General features: G+C 42.2%; 1 protein-coding gene across 1 annotated transcript in view; it reads left to right on the top strand.

Moving 5' to 3' along the window:
- NCKAP1L (NCK associated protein 1 like) overlaps positions 1-21,295 on the top strand; it is a 325,756-nt gene that overhangs the window by 194,214 nt on the left and 110,247 nt on the right. Inside the window, exons 24-25 of the mRNA XM_077297911.1 lie at positions 13,751-13,844; positions 18,853-18,935. Of these exons, the coding sequence (XP_077154026.1) occupies positions 13,751-13,844; positions 18,853-18,935 (177 nt within the window). The remainder of the gene's footprint in view (positions 1-13,750; positions 13,845-18,852; positions 18,936-21,295) is intronic.

Raw genomic sequence — 21,295 nt, 5'->3', positions numbered from 1 at the left:
GCAATCAAGCTACCATCACAGATGAAAGAAGGAGTATCCAGGAATACATCAGAAAAATGGCACCAAAAGATGAGATGCTGAGAGAAAGCCTAAGTTAGCAACAACAACAGATCTGGAAGGAAGAACAGGAACACGAAACACCGTGGCAAGACAAGCCGCTGCATGGGATGTACCATTAACAGATAATGGATGTGGCTGACATGGAGAAATCCTACCAATGGCTGGAGAAAGCTGGACTCCGAAACAGTACAGAGGCACTAATCATAGCAGCACAAGAGCAAGCACTAAGTACCAGATCCATAGAAGCAGGAATATACCACACAAGACAAGACCCAAGGTGCAGACTATGCAAAGAAACCTCAGAAACAGTCCAACACATAGTGGCAGGTTTCAAAATGCAAGCAGGAACAGTGTATACCGAATGCCACAACCAAGTAGCGGGAATTGTATACAGGAACATCTACACGGCACATAGGCTAAGTCCACCTAAGTCCAGGTGGGAGACCCCAGAGAAAGAGGTGGAGAAAGGAAGGGCTAAAATCTTGTGGGACTTCAAGATCCAGACTGATAAGCAGGTGTTGGCTAACTAACCAGTCATTGTGATAGTAGAAAAGGATCAGAAGACAGCAATTATAATAGATGTGGCAGTGCCAAGTAACAGCAACATCAGAAAAAAGGAATATGAGAAGCTGGAGAAATACCATGGCCTCAAAGGAGAACTGGAGAAGATGGGTAAGGTGAAGGCAACAGTGATTCCAGTGGTGATAGGAGCACTTGGAGCAGTGACCCCTGAGTTGGAAAAATGGCTACAACAGATCCCAGGAGCAGCATCTGAACTCTCTGTCCAGGAAAGCACAATGCTAGGATCAATTAAGATGCTGTGCAGAACCCTCAAACTCCCAGGCCTCTGATAGAGGGCCCGAGAATGAGAAATTACAAAAAAATAAAGACCACCTCCATTGGGGGAGAGAAGGAAGTTTTTTTATATATAAAATTCTAGAGAGTTCACAAACTTTCAAGCACCGCTCTAGATTGTCGAGCCCATTGTAGATCCTACCTACACATAGACTTTATGGCTTGTATGACAGATTTCCAGTAGTTTGTCATTGCATCACATGTCCAGATGCCGAGGTACATATCTTCCTTCATTAGGTTACATTAAGGACAATCGGTCAAGTGCTCAGTCTGTAATTATACTTCTTTTCTCCTGCCTCCTGCTTGCTGACACACATTTAGTAGTTGAGTAAGAAGTAGGGGACAAGTTGATAATGACCAAAGTGGCAGACTGCATAGGATTTATTTGTAGTCTGTAACTATGGAGACACATATGTCTACATCGAGTGATGTGTAGACAATAAGAGATTTAATTAAGGCAAGAAAGAATTGCTGAAAGATGATTTTTTTTCCTTTATGACCACTTGGCTAGTACTTTTTTAAATAATTTAAAAAAGAAATGTGGATTTTATTGACCTTATTTCGCATACAGCTGGGTGCATCAATTCCTAGTAGTGATGATTGTATCTTGCCATGTATTTCTGTGATGTGCAGATCTGTTGTTTATATATTGTTTTCTACAAAATGCCATTTCTTACCAGGCAGTAAGCAGTTACCTGATAATCTACAGAGTGAAGTTTCATCTTCATAATACAGAGTTGGAGACAACTGGATGTTTAGAATGTGTAGGTTTGGATAAATATGCAGAAGTAATTGCAGCTTCATGAAAGACTTCCCACTCAGTTTTAATCAGTGTGAAGCTTCAATTCAACCACATAAAAGTACAAACACATTGGTGAATTGAGCTTGTTACACACTTTGCTGAACATAAAATTTCAGCTCTGCAGGTAAATGTTCCTCCAGTTTGTTTAGAAGTATTACTTAAAGAACAGCGTCGGCTTGTAAAGCCTAGCCAGTAGCTATTCAAAGCATTAAAGACAATTTTGCTAGGTTACCCGGTATTAGTATGCGTATTGATTGAACAAAACAACCCTTTTTAGGTACAAGATTTTGTGTAAAGATTAGAAGATTTTGCTGAAAAAACCCTGTGACAATAAAAATGTCAGTGCTAGAAGGTGGTGGACATATTGCTGGGATCACCGAATGCCAGGATCCCCACGTACAAAACTACCGTATTTTTTGGACTTTAATGTGCAGCGGACCATAAGCTGCACCTAGGTTTTAGAGGAGGAAATAAAGAAAAAAAAATTGAAGTAAAAAATGTGGTCAATTCTGTACTTAATATCCCCTATCCTTTTATATATGGTCTCCTCATCCCCATCCTTATACACATGGCCCCCTCATTCCTATCCTCGTATGCATGGCAAGCTCATCCCTAGCCTGGTATGCATGGCTCCCTTATCCCTAACATGGTATGCATGGCCCCCTTATGCCTATCCTGGTATGCATGGTTCCTCATCCCTATCGTGGTATGCATGGCTCCCCATCCCTATCCTTGTATGCATGGCCACCTCATCCCTAGCCTGGTATGCATGCCCCCTTATCCCTATCCTAGAATGCATGGCTCCCTCATTCCTAGCCCTGTATGTATGCCCCCTTATCTCTAGCCTGGTGGGCAGGTCCCCCTCATCCCTATCCTGGTAGGAATGGTCCCCCCTCATCCCCATCCTGGTATACATGCCTCATCATCCCTATCCTGGTATGCATGGCCCCATCTTGTCCTAGTATGCATGGCTCCATCCCTATCCTAGTATGCAGGGCCTCATCCTTAACCTAGTATGATTGGCCCCCATTTCGTTCCTGATATGCATGTCCCCATCCTTATCCTGGTATGATTTTCTCTCACCCCCATCCTGGTATGCATGGCCCCATCAGAAAACATTAAAAAAAACATTACACTTACCTTCCTGACGCTCCCTCACAGCGTCCTGCTCCGTTGTCAGCAGCTGCTTTATGCTTGTAAGCAGTACATAGCATGGACGTCATGCGCTGCTTGCAAGCTGAAGTGCAGCTATTGGAATACTGACTGCCCTGCATGCCGGGACTCTGTGCGCAGAGAGCAGTGAGTATTCATTGCTTTTTGGTAGCATGCACAGTGTCAGCTGTAGCCTTCCTGCAGCTGCCGGTGGTCATGTGAGCCACTGCTTAAGAGAAATGAATATTCACTTCGCTCCACTGCCATGGGCATGGAGCGAGGTGAATATTCATTTCTCTTTAGCAGCGGGGACACCTGACCGCCAGCAGCTGCAGGAAGGCTCCGGCTGACACTGTGTGTGCTACTGAAGAGCAATGAATACTCATTGTTCTCTGTGCACACAGTCCTGGTGTGCAGAGCAGTGAGTATTCTAGCAGCTGCTCTTCGGCTTGCAAGCAGCGCATGACGTCCCTGCCATGCACTGCTTACAAGCATAAAGCAGCTGCTGGCAATGAAGCAGGATGCTGCGAAGGAGGGCCGGCAAGGTAAGTTTAATGGTTTTTGTAATATTTTCTGATGGGGCCATGCATACCAGGATGGGGGTGGGGGCCAATCATACCAGGATACGGATGGGGCCATGCATACCAGGACGGGGATGGGGGCTAATCATACCAGGATGCTAAATATAAATTAATATTTATTGCCCTCCATGGGTGTGGAATGCAGTGAACATTCATTTCTCTTTGCCAGCGGGCACAGGAGTTAGACTCAGCAGCCAGCTACTGTCTCTGTGACCCGCTACTCCGCCGATGCCGCTCCTCCACCTCCCTACCACAGCCAGAGCCAGTACATCTGGACTTTAAGATGCACCACCCATTTCCTCCACATTTTTGGAGGAAAAAAAGTGCGTCTTATAGTCCAAAAATATGGCAATGATATGTGAAAAAAAAAATTAACATTTAACTTTTTTCACAAAACTTTACTTTAGGCCCCTTTTTTTTCTTATTTTCACAAGGGTAGCAGGAGAAAATGGACCCCAAAATTAAATTTGTTGTGCGATTTCTCCTGAGCACACTGATACCCCAAATGTGGGGGGAAAGCCACTGTTTAGGCACATGGCAGGGCTCAGAATGGAAGTAGTGCCATTTGACTTTCTAAATGTAAAATTTGCGGAAATAATTAGCGGACGCCATGCCGCATTTGGAGAGCCCCTGATGTACCTAAACAGTCAAAACTTCCCACACCTGACACCATTTTGGAAACTTGACCCCCTCAGGGAACTTATCTAGATGTGTTGTGAAAACCTTGAATCCCTAGGTGATTCACAGAAGTTTATAAAGTTGAGCCATGAAAATAAAGAAATCACATTTTTCCCAACAAAAAATGTTTTTTTAGCTCCAGATTTTGCATTTTCACAAGGGTAACAGGAGAAATTGCACCATACAATTTGTTGTGCAATTTCTCTTGAGTACGCCAATACCCAATATGTGGAGTAAAATTACTGTTTGTGCGCACAGCAAGGCTTGGAAGGAGCGCCATTTGACTTTTTGAATAAAAAAAATTGCTGGAATAATTAAGGGACGCCATGTCGAGTGTGCAGAGCCCATGATGTGCCTAAACAGTGGAAATCCCCCACAAATTACACCATTTCGGAAGCTAGAATATATTTTTTTCCCACAAAAATGCTTTAGCCTGAAATTTCATCATTTTCACAAATATAAGAGAAAATGGACCCCAAAATATGTTGTGCAATGTCTCGTGAGTATGCCGATACCCCACTTGTGATCGAAGAAGACTTTCCTAGAATAGTTTGCGGATTCCGTATACAGAGGCCCTAAGTGCTAGCATAGCAGAATCCCCTCTCAAGTGACCACATTTTGCAAATTATACCCCCTTTTGGAATTTATCTACAGGTGTAGTGACAATTTTATCTCCATCGATTTTTTTCCAGAAACAAGCAGCAGTGGATGTTGACGAGTGAAAATTGCAAACTGCCATTGTAGTGACCATTGCGTTGTAGTGCCCATACATTATGCCCAGCTCATGCACCTGTTAATCAGCCGGTCTTTCTTGGCTACAAAATGCCAAACATGTGGATGTTAACTGCTGTTTAGGCACACTGTGATGCTCAGAAGGGAGGGGGGCATTTGGACTTTAGAGCACAGAATTTGTTTTGTGGTGGTGAGGAGCCATTTCTCTTTTCCAAAGTCTTTGTACTACAAGTATCTTGGAAGCCCCCTATATGTAACTAAACAGATGACGGACCTGAGAGCGGACTTGCTTTTTTTGTGGACTGAATTGAAGCCTTTATTGGGAACATTCTGGATCACATTTATCTGACACTCTACGCTGACCACTTATATTGGGGTTTCCATCTAAATCTCCGAGTGATGTGATTCTAATGAAACCACCAAGGTAGCCACTCATTATAGTGAGGCATCAGAGTTACTCTGGACTCCGTCTGGCTTATGTTCAGTCTTGTCCTTTTTTTAGAAGTGCACAGAACTGTGGCAAACCGCACTTTTATGCACGCTTAAAAAGATGCACACCACCAGATCTTAGGCCAGACAGCATCTACAGCGCCTCCTTCTGCCTCATAATAGGGAATCTTCCGCTGGGGTTTCTGTCTGAATTATGTATTTCAGAGATTTACATTAAAATCACGGTGTAAGCGCTTTGCGTAGAATGCAGGTTAAATGTGAGTAAAGCCTTACTGTGATATTTGGGAGGGAGAATGAACAAACTAGTAACAGGTGAAGAATTGGTTTTATTTTTTACACTGTTTCTCCTGCTGTATAAGTGATTAGATGATTGTATTCTTTGGGTCGGTGCGATTATAGCAATATCAGATTAATATTATTTTTTTCTGTTTGGCTGCTGTCACACACTAAAAAATGCTTTGTTTTGGCAAAAGCTAGGCATCGCCATATATTGAGAGCTATAAGTTTTCCATATTTCAGCCAACGATTTTTGAGAGGCATTTGAACAAAAACCAGCAATTCAGGAATTGTTAAATGAAATTTTTTTAAGCTGTTCCGCATATAGTAAAATTGATCAGGCAGCTTTATTCTTCTGGGCAGTACGATTACAGCGATACCTGTTATGACCCCAATGGCAGAGGGTCTCAGGAATAATTGCTCAGTCTGCAAACACAGATAACCAGCTCATAGGGCAGTGGTAACTGGGCTGACCATATATCTAATCCTAGCACCACAAATACCAGCAGCCAGGGAACGTGCCTACGTTGATTCTAGACGTCTCGCGCCAGCCGGAGAACTAACTAACCCTAGAAGGGAAAAGAAAGACCTTTCTTGCCTCCAGAGAATAGACCCCAAAAGTTGGATACAAGCCCCCAACAAATAATAACGGTGAGGTAAGAGGAAAAGACAAACATAAGAATGAGCTAGGTATTTAGCAAAGAGAGGCCCACTAGCTAATAGCAGAATATAGTAAGATAACTTATATGGTCAGCAAAAACCCTATCAAAAATATCCACGCTGGAAATTCAAGAACCCCCGAACCGTCTAACGGCCCGGGGGGAGAACACCAGCCCCCTAGAGCTTCCAGCAAGGTCAGGAATCACATTTAGTACAAGCTGGACAAAAATGAGAGCAAGCAAATAACCCAAAAAACAAAGAAGCAGGACTTAGCTTAATTTTGCACGAACCAGGACCAGCAGATAGGAGCAAACAGAATGTGTCTGATTACAACGATGCCAGGCACTGGACTAAGGATCCAGGAGGTTTATATAGCAACACCCCTGAACTAACGACCCAGCTGGGTGCAAACTGAGGGAAGAAAATCCCAGAGTCATATCACTAGTAACCACAAGAGGGAGCCAAAAAGTCGAATTCACAACAGTACCCCCCCCTTAAGGAGGGGTCACCGAACCCTCACCAAGACCACCAGGGCGATCAGGATGAGCAGCATGAAAGGCACGAACTAAATCGGCCGCATGCACATCAGAGGCAACCACCCAGGAATTATCCTCCTGACCATAGCCCTTCCACTTGACCAAATACTGAAGCCTCCGTCTGGAGAGACGAGAATCCAAGATCTTCTCAACCACGTACTCCAACTCGCCCTCAACCAACACCGGAGCAGGAGGCTCAGCAGAAGGAACCACAGGCACAACGTAGCGTTGCAATAAAGACCTATGGAACACGTTGTGAATGGCAAACGAAACCGGAAGATCCAAGCGAAAGGACACTGGATTAAGGATTTCCAATATCTTGTAAGGACCGATGAAGCGAGGCTTAAATTTAGGAGAGGAGACCTTCATAGGAACAAATCGAGAAGACAGCCACACCAAATCCCCAACACGAAGTCGGGGACCCACACCGCGGCGGCGGTTGGCAAAACGCTGAGCCTTCTCCTGTGACAATTTTAAGTTGTCCACCACATGATTCCAGATCTGCTGCAACCTATCCACCACAGAATCTACCCCAGGACAGTCAGAAGGCTCCACATGTCCCGAGGAAAAACGAGGATGGAAACCAGAGTTTCAGAAAAATGGCGAAACCAAAGTAGCGGAACTAGCCCGATTATTAAGGGCAAACTCAGCCAACGGCAAGAAGGTCACCCAATCATCCTGATCTGCCGAAACAAAACACCTCAAATAAGCCTCCAGAGTCTGATTAGTTCGCTCCGTTTGTCCATTAGTCTGAGGATGAAAGGCAGACGAGAACGACAAATCAATGCCCATCCTAGCACAAAAGGATCGCCAGAACCTGGAAACAAACTGGGATCCTCTGTCAGACACAATATTCTCAGGAATGCCGTGTAAACGAACCACATTCTGAAGGAACACAGGAACCAGATCGGAAGAGGAAGGCAGCTTAGGCAAAGGCACCAAATGGACCATTTTCGAGAAGCGATCACATACCACCCAGATGACAGACATACCCTGAGACACCGGGAGATCAGAAATGAAATCCATGGAAATGTGTGTCCAAGGCCTCTTCGGGACAGGCAAGGGCAAGAGCAACCCGCTGGCACGAGAACAGCAAGGCTTAGCTCGAGCACAAGTCCCACAGGACTGCACAAATGACCGCACATCCCGTGACAAGGAAGGCCACCAAAAGGACCTAGCCACCAGATCTCTGGTGCCAAAAATTCCCGGATGACCTGCCAACACCGAGGAATGAACCTCGGAAATGACTCTGCTGGTCCACTTATCAGGAACAAACAGTCTGTCAGGTGGATAAGAGTCAGGTTTACCAGCCTGAAATCTCTGCAACACGCGTCGCAAATCAGGAGAAATGGCTGACAAAATAACTCCCTCTATAAGAATACCAACAGGTTCTGCGACTCCAGGAGAGTCAGGCACAAAGCTCCTTGAAAGAGCATCAGCCTTCACATTCTTTGAACCTGGTAAATACGAGACCACAAAGTCAAAACGGGAGAAAAACAATGACCAGTGGGCCTGTCCAGGATTCAGGCGTTTAGCAGACTCGAGATACATCAAATTTTTGTGATCAGTCAAGACCACCACACGATGCTTAGCACCCTCGAGCCAATGACGCCACTCCTCAAATGCCCACTTCATGGCCAGTAACTCCCGATTGCCAACATCATAATTCCGCTCAGCAGGCGAAAACTTCCTAGAGAAGAAAGCACATGGTCTCATTACCGAGCAACCAGGGCCTCTCTGTGACAAAACGGCCCCTGCCCCAATCTCAGAAGCATCCACTTTGACCTGAAAGGGAAGTGAGACATCAGGCTGGCACAAAACAGGCGCCGAAGTAAACCGGCGCTTCAACTCTTGGAACGCCTCCACGGCTGCAGGAGCCCAGTTAGCAACATCAGAACCTTTCTTGGTCATATCCGTCAAAGGTTTAACAACGCTAGAAAAATTAGCGATAAAACGACGGTAGAAGTTAGCAAAACCCAAGAACTTCTGAAGACTCTTAACTGACGTGGGTTGAGTCCACTCATGAATAGCTCGGACCTTGACTGGGTCCATCTCCACAGCAGAAGGGGAAAAAATAAACCCCAAAAAGGGAACCTTCTGTACTCCAAAGAGACACTTTGAGCCTTTAACAAACAAAGCATTCTCACGCAAAACCTGAAACATTATCCTGACCTGCTCCACATGTGAGTCCCAATCTTCAGAGAAAACCAGAATATCATCCAGATAAACAATCATAAATTTATCCAGATACTTCCGGAAAATATCATGCATAAAGGACTGAAACACTGAGGGAGCATTAGAGAGCCCAAAAGGCATCACCAAGTACTCAAAATGACCTTCGGGCGTATTAAATGCAGTCTTCCATTCATCTCCTTGCTTAATGCGCACAAGGTTGTACGCACCACGAAGATCTATCTTGGTGAACCACTTGGCACCTTTAATCCGGGCAAACAAGTCCGACAACAGAGGCAAAGGATACTGAAATTTAACAGTGATTTTATTCAGAAGCCGATAGTCAATACAAGGTCTCAAAGATCCGTCCTTCTTGGCCACAAAAAAGAATCCCGCACCAAGAGGGGAAGAGGAAGGACGGATATGCCCCTTCTCCAGAGACTCCTTGATATACGAACGCATTGCGGCATGCTCAGGTACAGACAGATTAAATAATCTTCCCTTGGGAAATTTACTACCTGGAATCAAATCTATGGCACAGTCACAGTCCCTATGAGGAGGCAGAGCACTGGATCTGGACTCGCTGAATACATCCTGATAATCAGACAAATACTCAGGAACTTCCGAAGGAGTAGAGGAAGCAATAGACACCGGCGGGGAATCAGCATGAATTCCCTGACAGCCCCAACTTGACACAGACATTGCCTTCCAATCCAAGACTGGATTGTGGGTCTGTAACCATGGCAGACCCAAAACGACCAAATCATGCATTTTATGCAGAACAAGAAAACGAATCACCTCCCGATGTTCAGGAGTCATGCACATGGTCACCTGCGTCCAAAACTGCGGTTTATTTTCCGCCAATGGCGTAGCATCAATACCTCTAAGAGGAATAGGATTTACCAACGGTTCAAGAACAAAACCACAGCGCTTGGCAAATGACAGATCCATAAGACTCAGGGCAGCACCTGAATCCACAAACGCCATAACAGGGTAAGAAGACAAAGAGCAAATCAAAGTCACAGACAAAATAAATTTAGGTTGCAAATTACCAATGGCGACAGGACTAACAACCCTTGTTAGACGTCTAGAGCATGCTGATATAACATGTGTAGAATCACCACAGTAAAAACACAACCCATTCTGACGTCTATGATTTTTCCGCTCATTTCTAGTCTGAATTCTATCACATTGCATTAAATCAGGTGTTTGTTCAGACAACACCTCCAGAGGATTAGCGGTTTTGCGCTCCCGCAAACGCCGGTCAATTTGAATAGCCAGCGCCATAGAATCATTCAGATTTGTAGGAATGGGGAAACCCACCATCACATTCTTAATGGCCTCAGAAAGGCCATTTCTGAAATTTGCGGCCAGAGCACACTCATTCCACTGAGTAAGCACGGACCATTTCCGAAATTTTTGGCAATACACTTCAGCTTCATCCTGGCCCTGCGAAATAGCCAGCAAGGCTTTTTCTGCCTGAATTTCAAGATTGGGTTCCTCGTAAAGCAATCCGAGCGCCAGAAAAAATGCATCAATATTTGCCAATGCCGGATCTCCTGGCGCTAGGGAGAAAGCCCAATCCTGAGGGTCGCCCCGTAAAAAAGAAATAACAATTTTAACTTGCTGAGCTGAATCTCCAGATGAACGGGGTCTCAGAGAAAGAAACAATTTACAATTATTCATGAAATTCCTAAACCTAAATCGGTCTCCAGAAAATAATTCCGGAATAGGTATTTTAGGTTCAGACATAGGACTACTGGTAACAAAATCTTGTATGCCCTGCACACGAGCTGCCAGCTGGTTTACACTTGTAATCAAGGTCTGGACATTCATGTCTGCAGCAAGCACAAGCCACTCAAAGGTAAAGGGGAGGAAGAGAGGAAAGAAAAAAAAAAAACTCAGAATTTCCTTTCTTATTATCCCACTTCTGCAATGCATTAAACATTCAATGTTGGCCTGGCATACTGTTATGACCCCAATGGCAGAGGGTCTCAGGAATAATTGCTAAGTCTGCAAACACAGATAACCAGCTCATAGGGCAGTGGTAACTGGGCTGACCATATATCTAATCCTAGCACCACAAATACCAGCAGCCGGGGAACGTGCCTACGTTGATTCTAGACGTCTCGCGCCAGCCGGAGAACTAACTAACCCTAGAAGGAAAAAGAAAGACCTTTCTTGCCTCCAGAGAATAGACCCCAAAAGTTGGATACAAGCCCCCAACAAATAATAACGGTGAGGTAAGAGGAAAAGACAAACATAAGAATGAGCTAGGTATTTAGCAAAGAGAGGCCCACTAGCTAATAGCAGAATAAAGAAAGATAACTTATATGGTCAGCAAAAACCCTATCAAAAATATCCACACTGGAAATTCAAGAACCCCCGAACCGTCTAACGGCCCGGGGGGAGAACACCAGCCCCCTAGAGCTTCCAGCAAGGTCAGGAATCACATTTAGTACAAGCTGGACAAAAATGAGAGCAAGCAAATAACCCAAAAAACAAAGAAGCAGAACTTAGCTTAATTTTGCACGAACCAGGACCAGCAGATAGGAGCAAACAGAATGTGTCTGATTACAACGATGCCAGGCACTGGACTAAGGATCCAGGAGGTTTATATAGCAACACCCCTGAACTAACGACCCAGCTGGGTGCAAACTGAGGGAAGAAAATCCCAGAGTCATATCACTAGTAACCACAAGAGGGAGCCAAAAAGTCGAATTCACAACAGATACCACATTTATGCAATTTTTTTATGTTTTGGACCATTTACACAATAAAAACTATTTTATAGAAAAAATAATTATTTTTGCATAAATTTATTCTGAGAGCTATAACTTTTTTATTCTTCCGCTAATGGAACTTTATGATGGCTTGTTTTTTGCGAGACAAGATGTTTTCCAGATACCATATTTATTTACATGCTAACAGTACACCAAAGGTGAAGCTTGTCTCATTTACAATCACATTTGCAGTTGCAGTTGTCCTCTCATAGTGCTTCAGCTTCAATCTCACATGCAGCCAATATGAGGTGGAGGGGCAGTACAACAGAGCTGACAGCACTGTGAAAGGACAACTGCAAATGTGTTTATAATGAGACAAGGTTCTACTCTTCTGCATTGTGTTAGTTATAATCGGGCACAGCTCTGGAGTAGAGCTGACAGCACTATAAGAGGGCAATAAAATAAAAATAAAAAATAAAATAAAGTATTACTGCAAATGTTTGTAATGAGACAATGTTTAATTCTGCTGTACTGTTAACTCTGCTGCACTGTGTTGGTTGTAATCACACACAGATCTGGAGGGAGATCAGGAGAACAGACTGTCAGTCATTATATGTGTCACATTGGTAACACCTTCTTTCATTTAAAATAAGCTATGCATGCAGATTTTCATGCAGATCATAAACCAACTCATAGCCTGGAACAGCCCAATTACATATTAAGAAAAACATGCATTTTTCTGAAATAAGACATAGGATCACACATATCAAGGTATCATTTTATTCCTATGACTTACCTATCCATATAGATGGCTTAGGAAAGTTAATCCAAGTGACAGATTGCCTTCAACAAAAAAATAAATCCAAAGGTTTTAAAGGAGTTGTCTGGGACTATCTGTAGGATAAGTGCCAGTTGTTGCCCCCCCCTCCATGATCAGCTGATATTGGCTCCTACAAGTAAATGGAAAATAAACTGCATCGACCACTACTCAATGTACAGAGCTATGTTTTTTTGGTTTCTTGCATTGCCTACAACCATACGATATGTGATTTCTCAATTATGTAGTAGTTGGCTTCTCAAAAAAAAAATCTGTGCATCTAATGAGTGTAAGAACCTGCATAACAACGGTAAATTCTGAGATCTGATGGCTCCTGGCTTTGACATAATAATGAACCATAACCATAAAAAGGCCTATGAGGTCTAGCAGTGTAAATGCTGGAATTAAAAAGGTTCAAATTAGTCTAGTCCAACCGTGTACAGATACATTCAAAATATAAAGGCAAAACTGGTCCAAGGAAAAAATTAAACAGTACAAAGAAATCCATTGATCCTTAATGTCCAAAACAAGTAGGTTTATTTCAAATGTACATACTAATGAAAATGTGTGAAGTATGATTTTTGTTGTTTTACCTCATATTTATCATTCTGCAAATTTTCATTTTTCTATACATTTGTAGTAAATCTACCGTATTTATTTTCCACATTAAGAAAAAATACCGGTACATTAATTTGTGCTGTTCTACTTTTTCCTTTTTGTGTTTTTTCATTCCCTTCGGTTTTACCTTTATATTTTGGATCCACATATCCCAGGCTATATTGACTACCAATACCTAAGACTCCGGAAAAATCAGCTGTATTTTCCATATTAATCCTATATTTGTTACATCCTAGGAAAGCACCATTTTTCCTTTGACATCCATTAATGACTCCCTCTATGTAGTGCTATTTTCTCTCTTTCTTTAGCTTTTTTTTACTGTTTCTTTCTACCTGTAAACATAGGCTTTTTTCTCAACCCATGGGCATTCACATGTTGCAGATTAATTGTGAAAGTTTCTGTGAAAGAAAATAAAATCCATATATCTGTAAATCACATTCGGATAAATGGAGCAGTCAAAGGCGTTTCGGCAACAAATGAGCAACATATGAATATATAACAATTCCATTTCTACCTGGCAAATGAAGACACTCTTGTTGTGTTGTCTTGTGCTTAGAATTGTGTGCAGCCTTACTTCTCTGATTGGTAAGAAATGTATTAAGAAAGTCTCCAGAGTAAATCTCTTATTTCACTTCCAGAAACTTGTTTTAGAGAACATGGACACATTGGTACAAATCCGATCCAACTTCAGCAATGCCGACTTGATGCCATCTCTCCAAGCCAAGCTGAGCTGTAAGTCACTATTGTACTTGGATGTTCTTGGTGAAACGGGACTTATCTCAACAGATGGCGCTATATATTGCAACCCTGTCCTGGCATAACCTTTTTTTTTTATCAGTAAAACCTTGTAATCTGTTGACACTTAACAGAGATGTGCTGCAGTAGATGTTGTTTTAGTTTAGTGATGCAATGATGAAAGTACATATTGTAACCCAGGGAAGAGCAGGCCATGATAGATTCTCAGTAATCAATAGGTAATTATCACATATGTCTCCTGCAGAATGCACAACAAACAAGCTCCCATCGGCTTAGTTGTTTTAGTTACAGCTAGTGCACAATCAATTCCTCAGTCGGTATTATTTGACTATCCAATTTCTAGACTGTTAAAGGGGTAATCGACCCATTCATAGTGCAGGGAGTTAAAAGGGTTTTCCAGGCTAAACATACATTTCTCCAGCCACTCTATGTGACTGCAGATTGAAGAATCTTGACAATGTGCAATATGCTCACTGTCAGAATCCCCTCTATTACCAGCTACAACCTTCTGGACATGACTGCCAGCAGATAATTTGCATAGTGTCAGTCACTTGCCGACTAGCAACTTTTCCTGTGTCATATTCTATTGAAAGCTGTAGATGAGAAGCTAGTCAGCACAGGACCGCATACTTGTGGCCACAATTTCTCTCCATTGCAGAGATATTAAAGAGAACCTGTCACCCCCAAAATCGATGGTGAGGTAAGCTCACTGGCATCAGGGGCTTATCTATAGCATTCTGTAATGCTGTAGATCAGCCGCCGATGTTACCTGAAAGAGGAGAAAAAGACGTTAGATTATACTCACCCAGGGGCGGTCCTGCACCGATGGGCGTCTCAGGTCCAGTCCGGGGCCTCCCATCTTCATTCCATGACGTCCTCTTCTGGTCTTCGCGCCGCTACTCCGGCGCAGGCATACTTTGTCTGCCCTGTTGAGGGCAGAGCAAAGTACTGCAGTGCGCAGGTGCCGGTAAGGTCAGAGAGGCCTGGCGCCTGTGCACTGCAGTACTTTGCTCTGCCCTCAACAGGGCAGACAAAGTACGCCTGCGCCGAAGCCGCGGAGACCAGAAGAGGACCTCATGGAATGAAGATAGGAGGCGCCGGAGCGGACCTGAGACGCCCATTTGACCGCGGACCAGCAGCGGGACCGCCCAGGTAAGTATATTATAACCTATTTTTCTCCTCTTTCAGGTAACGTCGGGGGCTTATCTACAGCATTACAGAATGCTGTAGATAAGCCCCTGATGACGGTGAGCTTACCTCACCATCGATTTTGGGGGTGACAGGTTCCCTTTAAATTGTTAAATTTATGTAATAATATATACATATATGTATTCTATGAATACAGTGAGGAAAATAAAATATAAGAAATAAGCTCACCCTTGAATTGTCCACAGCAGGTGCAGCTATCTATGAAGGTTCATGGAATAGTGTTCAAGCCCGAATGCAAAGTTAATTCATAGTGATCCAGCACATCTTAATGATTAAGACCCACACATGGGTCGAAACGCGTAAAGTTTTATTATCATGTGGAACTAGCTATCCCATTCTGTCTTGATCTCCAAAAATGTTTTTAAGAGGATTTGAATAAAGTAAAAGTTTTTTTTATTATCAAGAAGATGTGCTGGATCATTATGGATTAAGTGAGGAAAGTAAGTTTTTGGTACGCTGCCAATTTTGCAAGTTTTCCCACCTACAAAGAATGGAGAGGTCTGTAATTTTTTAACGTAGGTACACTTCAGCTGTGAGACACAGAATCTAAAAATAAAAAACAGAAAATCACATTGTATTATTTTTAAATAATTAAATTGCATTTTATTGCATGAAATAGGTATTTGGTCACCTACCAACCAACAAGAATTCTGACAATCACAGACCTCTTAGTTTTTCTTTAAAAATCCCTCCTCCTCTGCACTCATTACCTGTATTAAGTTCACCTGTTTAAACACTTTACCTGTATAAAAGACACCTGTCCACACACTGAATCAATCACACTCCAACCTCTCCACCACGGCCAAGACCAAAGAGCTGTCTAGGGACACCAGGGACAGAATTGTAGACCTGCGCAAGGCTGGGATGGGCTATAGGACAATAGGCAAGCAGCTTGGTGAGAAGGGAACAATTGTTGGCGCAATAATTAGAAAATGGAAGAAACACAAGATGATTGTCCATCTTCCTCGGTTTGGGGCTCCATGCAGTATAACACCTCGTGGGGTAACGATGATTCTGAGAAAGGTCAGGAATCAGCCCAGAACTACACAGGAGGACCTGGTCAATGACCTGAAGAGAGTTGAGACCTCTGTCTTAAACATTACTGTTAGTAACACACTACGCCATCATGGATTAAACTCCTGCAGGGCACGCAAGGTCCTCCAGCTGGAGAAGATCTGTATGGAGCAGTGGGCAAAAATCTCCGCTGCAGTGTGTGCAAACTTGGTCAAGAACTACAGGAAAAGTCTGACCTTTGTAATTGCAAACACAGGTTTCTGTACCAAATATTAAGTTCTGTTTTCTATTATATCAAATACTTATTTCATGCAATAAAATGCAAACTAATTACTTAAAAATCATACAATGTGAGCTGAAGTGTACCTACGATACAAATTATATTTAATACGTTTTTGTATATACTTTGTCAATAATAGTTTAAATTATGATGCAATGCTTAGAACTGTACTTCAGTAACCATAGAAACATTTCACTAAAAGATCTAAAAACATTGAAGCAGCAAACTTTGTGAAAACCAAAATTTATGTCAGCCTCAGCCTGTCAGACTTGCCTATGTTTAAAATGCTATTTACGTGGAGATAATCACTATGGCTACAGGTATACATTATTTTTATAATGTGTGGTACCCTTTAAAGGGATATTCTCATCTTGTACAGGATATGGCATTAATATATAGCAGATATGAGTCCCACCTCTAGGATTCATATCTTTATTGAGAATTGGCCCCAACTAAAATAAAAACGTATTACGGCTAAGAATGTGGGCGTCACTAGCAGCAGAATCATCACTACTACCACAGACACAGCCATCTGGGCAGTAGTACTATCAAACACAGGTCACAATTGGCCTTCTTTGTCTCTGGCAACATATTAGTGTGGAGAGCGTTATAGAATACATGGGATATTGCTTGTTCAATCACAGCAAGATGATGTTAACTCTGATAGCGACACTACCAGTTTAGGAGAGCGTTCTGCACAGAACGTTCTGTCTGATCATAGATGAATGAAAGGGATCATTTTTGAATGATTAAATTGGTCGTTGCTTATTACTGGATTACTATCCGTTTCTATGGTGAGGTCACTTTGATATTACCAAGGCCGTTTTGGTTTTAAAGGACTTGCAAGGGGTTGTTGTTACATTCATTTTTTTCAGGTCAATTGGAGACTTTGCAGTATTACAATCCTCAACAAATTGATTTACTATATATCTGTTTTATTTTTTTATCATAAAACCTGGAGAATACAAATTTCAAAAGATTAGATCATCTCTATTATAAACGTTTTTTTGCACTATTTTCACAAAAAAAATAATTTTTCAAATGACCATACATGTGGTGTTTAAGCGTAACTCATAATTTTTATAGCAAACATACAGATTCACAGAGTCTGTAATCCAGAATCAAGAAATGCTGGGACTTCCTCCAATTTATAAGATAGATTACTGAGCAATCCTTCTTACTACAAGCAGACCAGCCCCATTGATCGAAGGCTGTGCTGCTCAATTTTGTGACATATAGTAAGAGAGAGATCACAGGACTTTATGGAAAAGTGTCACTTTACAGAAACTCAACGTCATGGTCCCACTTCTGTTGTTTTCTCACAAGAAACCCACAACTCAAAAATGTATACATGTGCATTTGAATAGTTGAAAACAAAATGGGTTCTAAATTAGTATTATTTAAGTGTGCAACCAATGACACAGGATAAGTCCATTCTCTGATTTTCACTAGCATGAAAATTGTTGTTTTCCAAAGTTAAAAGGAGGCTGTCAGCCCAAACCCACCTCATAAATTTTGTAGTAGCATCTATAAAAATCGTCTCTCTGGTGTCCTAATTGCTGCATCCGTTCTGTAGAAAATTAAGTTAAAACAAATTAGGCTGATTGGTTCACTCATGCCAAAAGGGAACAACTCAGTGCACCATTTTGAGTGCCCCACTTCCTTAACTGGTGATTGACAGCGCTGACTTGTCTGGATTGAGCGTTGTCTGCAGGGAAGGCTCAGGCAACCCGGCACTGTCAATCATCAAAGATGTAGGTGGGGCATGCAAAACTAGTGGAGTGTGAAGAACCCTAGTTATTATATTTAGTGATGAGCGAGTGTACTCGTTGCTCGGGTGACCTCCGAGTATTTGTTATTGCTCAGAGATATAGTTTTCATCGCTTCAGTTGTATGATTTACGGCTTCCAGATACGCTGAATACGTGTGGGAATTCCCTAACAAACAGGCATTCCTCACATGTATTCAGAGTATCTGGAAGCCGTAAATCATGCAACTGAGGCAATGAAAACTAAATCTCCGAGCAATAACAAATACTCCGGAGGTCACTCGAGCGTGCTCAGGAAAACCCAAGCAACGAGTATACTCTCTCATCACTAATTATGTTTGATTAATCTTCAGTTTTTCCAGAATTAAGGCAGTGATTGGAACAGTAGAGGTGGGATTTTGATAGGGGCTAATTTTTATGGTCTTTACTAAGGGTGGCGTTGCTAACAAACTAATAATGCAGAACATTCTAAAGACACGTCCCAGAAAATCCTGTGAGCTAGGAGTAAAGATTTTAAAAATTACCACTCATTGAAATGGCCCATATCTCTGGAACCAAATGGCGGATATGAAAAACTAACATAAGAGCACTAACTGGCCATTTTTGACCAGATTATAAGTCGACTTTACGATGTGCACAACCTGCTGAGCATTGCATGCTGTTATCCCATGGTGTAACCATTCTGCTTCCTATTTGCCTCCTTACGTGTTTAGCTCCAGAAAGTTTGCTGAAAAGAATGACCATTGTTGGAGTGATCTTGTCCTTCCGTTCTCTGGCTTTGGAAGGCCTCAGAGAGGTGAGCATAAAACCCCCCACAGAAAACCAAGTGTTCAGTCTGCAGAATATAGGCAAAATTAACCCCTTATTTTCCTTTGCATTCTTTTTTTACTAAATGACTACTTCCTCCGCAGTGCTATGCATCTGGTCATAAGAATCAACTGCCTGTTAGATTTATACACTCTATTGTACCTGTACATCTGCATTTCTCCACATTGGCATTCTTTAGCAACACTGCAAGTGAATATCACATGATAAAACAGCACATAAATAAGAGCATGTGCAAAATACATGAAGTGCAGGCAGAATAATACTGTATCACTTGAACAAGGATACACGCAATATAATACTGGAACGCAGATGTAGGTAATCTAATAAAATGAAGGCAGTATATCTGCTGCAGTCATAAGAGGACACATTCATGTTGTATAATACTGCGGCTCAGGTGTAGAATGAATATTAGTGAACAGAAATTCCAGTGGTATAAATGCAGAGTAGTAATTGGACATATGAATATTCAGAATACTAATTAAATACTATCAATTCTTAAATAAAAAATAGCAGCATTTCAATAATATTGCTTTTAACTATAAAGTCGTGTCTTGTTTCAACACAATATTAAATAATTGCCTCTGCCTAGAAAATGCACAGACATCTGTAAGAGCGTACTGAGGCCTTATTACTGGAAAGCCATAATAGGTCCCATATTTGAGATGTGTAGTCACGTCAAACTGCAAATTCATGTCATGAATCTGAAGGTTAGCCTCAGATTTCCTCCACTAAATCTCTTTTAAATTTAGCATGAAGAATGCTATATGTGAACATCTTTTTAACCCCTGTGATGACAATACTCGGGCTGGCAGGGGTTTTCCTGAAATAAGTTTCTTCACCGCTTGGTTAAAATAATAAAAAGAGCTGGCGATCACTGTCCCCGGGTCTAGTGATGTCTCTCTGCTGATGCCCTGATCTTTGCTTACAGGCTGCACATGTGACCGCTGCAGCTGATTACAGAGCTCAGCAGCTCTGCCAAGGTAGGCAGTAGGAGCCACTAAGCTAAGTGCGTCATGATGTTGTTGTTGCAGCAGCCTATAAACAAAGACCAATGGGCTGAAGAAACTTATATGATGCATATTACTTTCCCATGGAATGTATTTTGCCTTGTACAACGATTAGTACTGATTGTAATGCAGAGAGGGTGTGATGAATAGGTTCCAGGTATGCTCCAATGCTGGGGTTTGATGCAGGATTGTGGTTGTCCTTCTTGGTCAAATATCAGCTGGTGAAGGCAACACTGACATACATTTTTCAAGATTTTAGAAATGAAAGCACATCCAGAAGAGAAATATGCCTCATTATACAAAAAATATCATATTTATTCATTCATAAGTTCACAAAAAATACTTAAAATGATTCTGTCACTCCAAATGTACACATCATAATAACCACCATCACTTTACAGGAAATGGGGAAATAATGAAAATGTTTATTTTAGTTTTTAAATCTGATCTTCTGTTTAACCCCCCAAAAAATGTATTGTAATATGCAATTCAATGTGCTCAGTGCACTCTTGGTGTGGCTAAGTGCCTTGCTGCTCGATTGTACCTTATAATTGTGTCTTATTTAGATTACGGCTTCTATGTTATGTGGTAGAGCGGCTCACTCAGTTGTACATGGAGGTAGACACGGGAACACCATGGCTTTAGAAATGTACATGGTTTATTCAGGGGTGGCATAAACCAAACTGTAGCAAAAAGTAAACACAGCCCTCTGGGCAAAAACAGCAAAAAAAACCCAAAATGGTAGCACTAAGCACAGTTCTTTTATTAGCGGGGTTCAGCCCTCTCAGGGTTAGCAAAACCCACAGTTCAGGCATAAACAAAACACTTCTCTAGAGTGTTCCTCTCCAGACACTGAACACTGCTGCCTTTGAAGGCCAGCTAGTTAAGCCCCAGACCACACCCTGGGGTGGAGATAAGGTGCACAACCTCCCATCTATGGATGTCCACATAAAAGCCAACCCATTATGAAAATTAGCTTAACCCCTCACAACTAGTGTTGAGCGATACCGTCCGATACTTGAAAGTATCGGTATCGGAAAGTATCGGCCGATACCGGCAAAGTATCGGATCTAATCCGATACCGATACCCGATACCAATACAAGTCAATGGGACTCAAGTATCGGACGGTATCCCTGATGGTTCCCAGGGTCTGAAGGAGAGGAAACTCTCCTTCAGGCCCTGGGATCCATATTAATGTGTAAAATAAAGAATTAAAATAAAAAATATTGCTATACTCACCTCTCCGACGCAGCCTGGACCTCACCGAGGGAACCGGCAGCGTTCTTTGCTTAAAATGCGCGCGTTTACTTCCTTCCGTGA

This window comes from Ranitomeya variabilis, chromosome 3, assembly GCF_051348905.1.
Source record: "Ranitomeya variabilis isolate aRanVar5 chromosome 3, aRanVar5.hap1, whole genome shotgun sequence".
Lineage (NCBI taxonomy): Eukaryota > Metazoa > Chordata > Amphibia > Anura > Dendrobatidae > Ranitomeya > Ranitomeya variabilis.
This window is presented reverse-complemented; position numbering and strand designations above follow the sequence as displayed.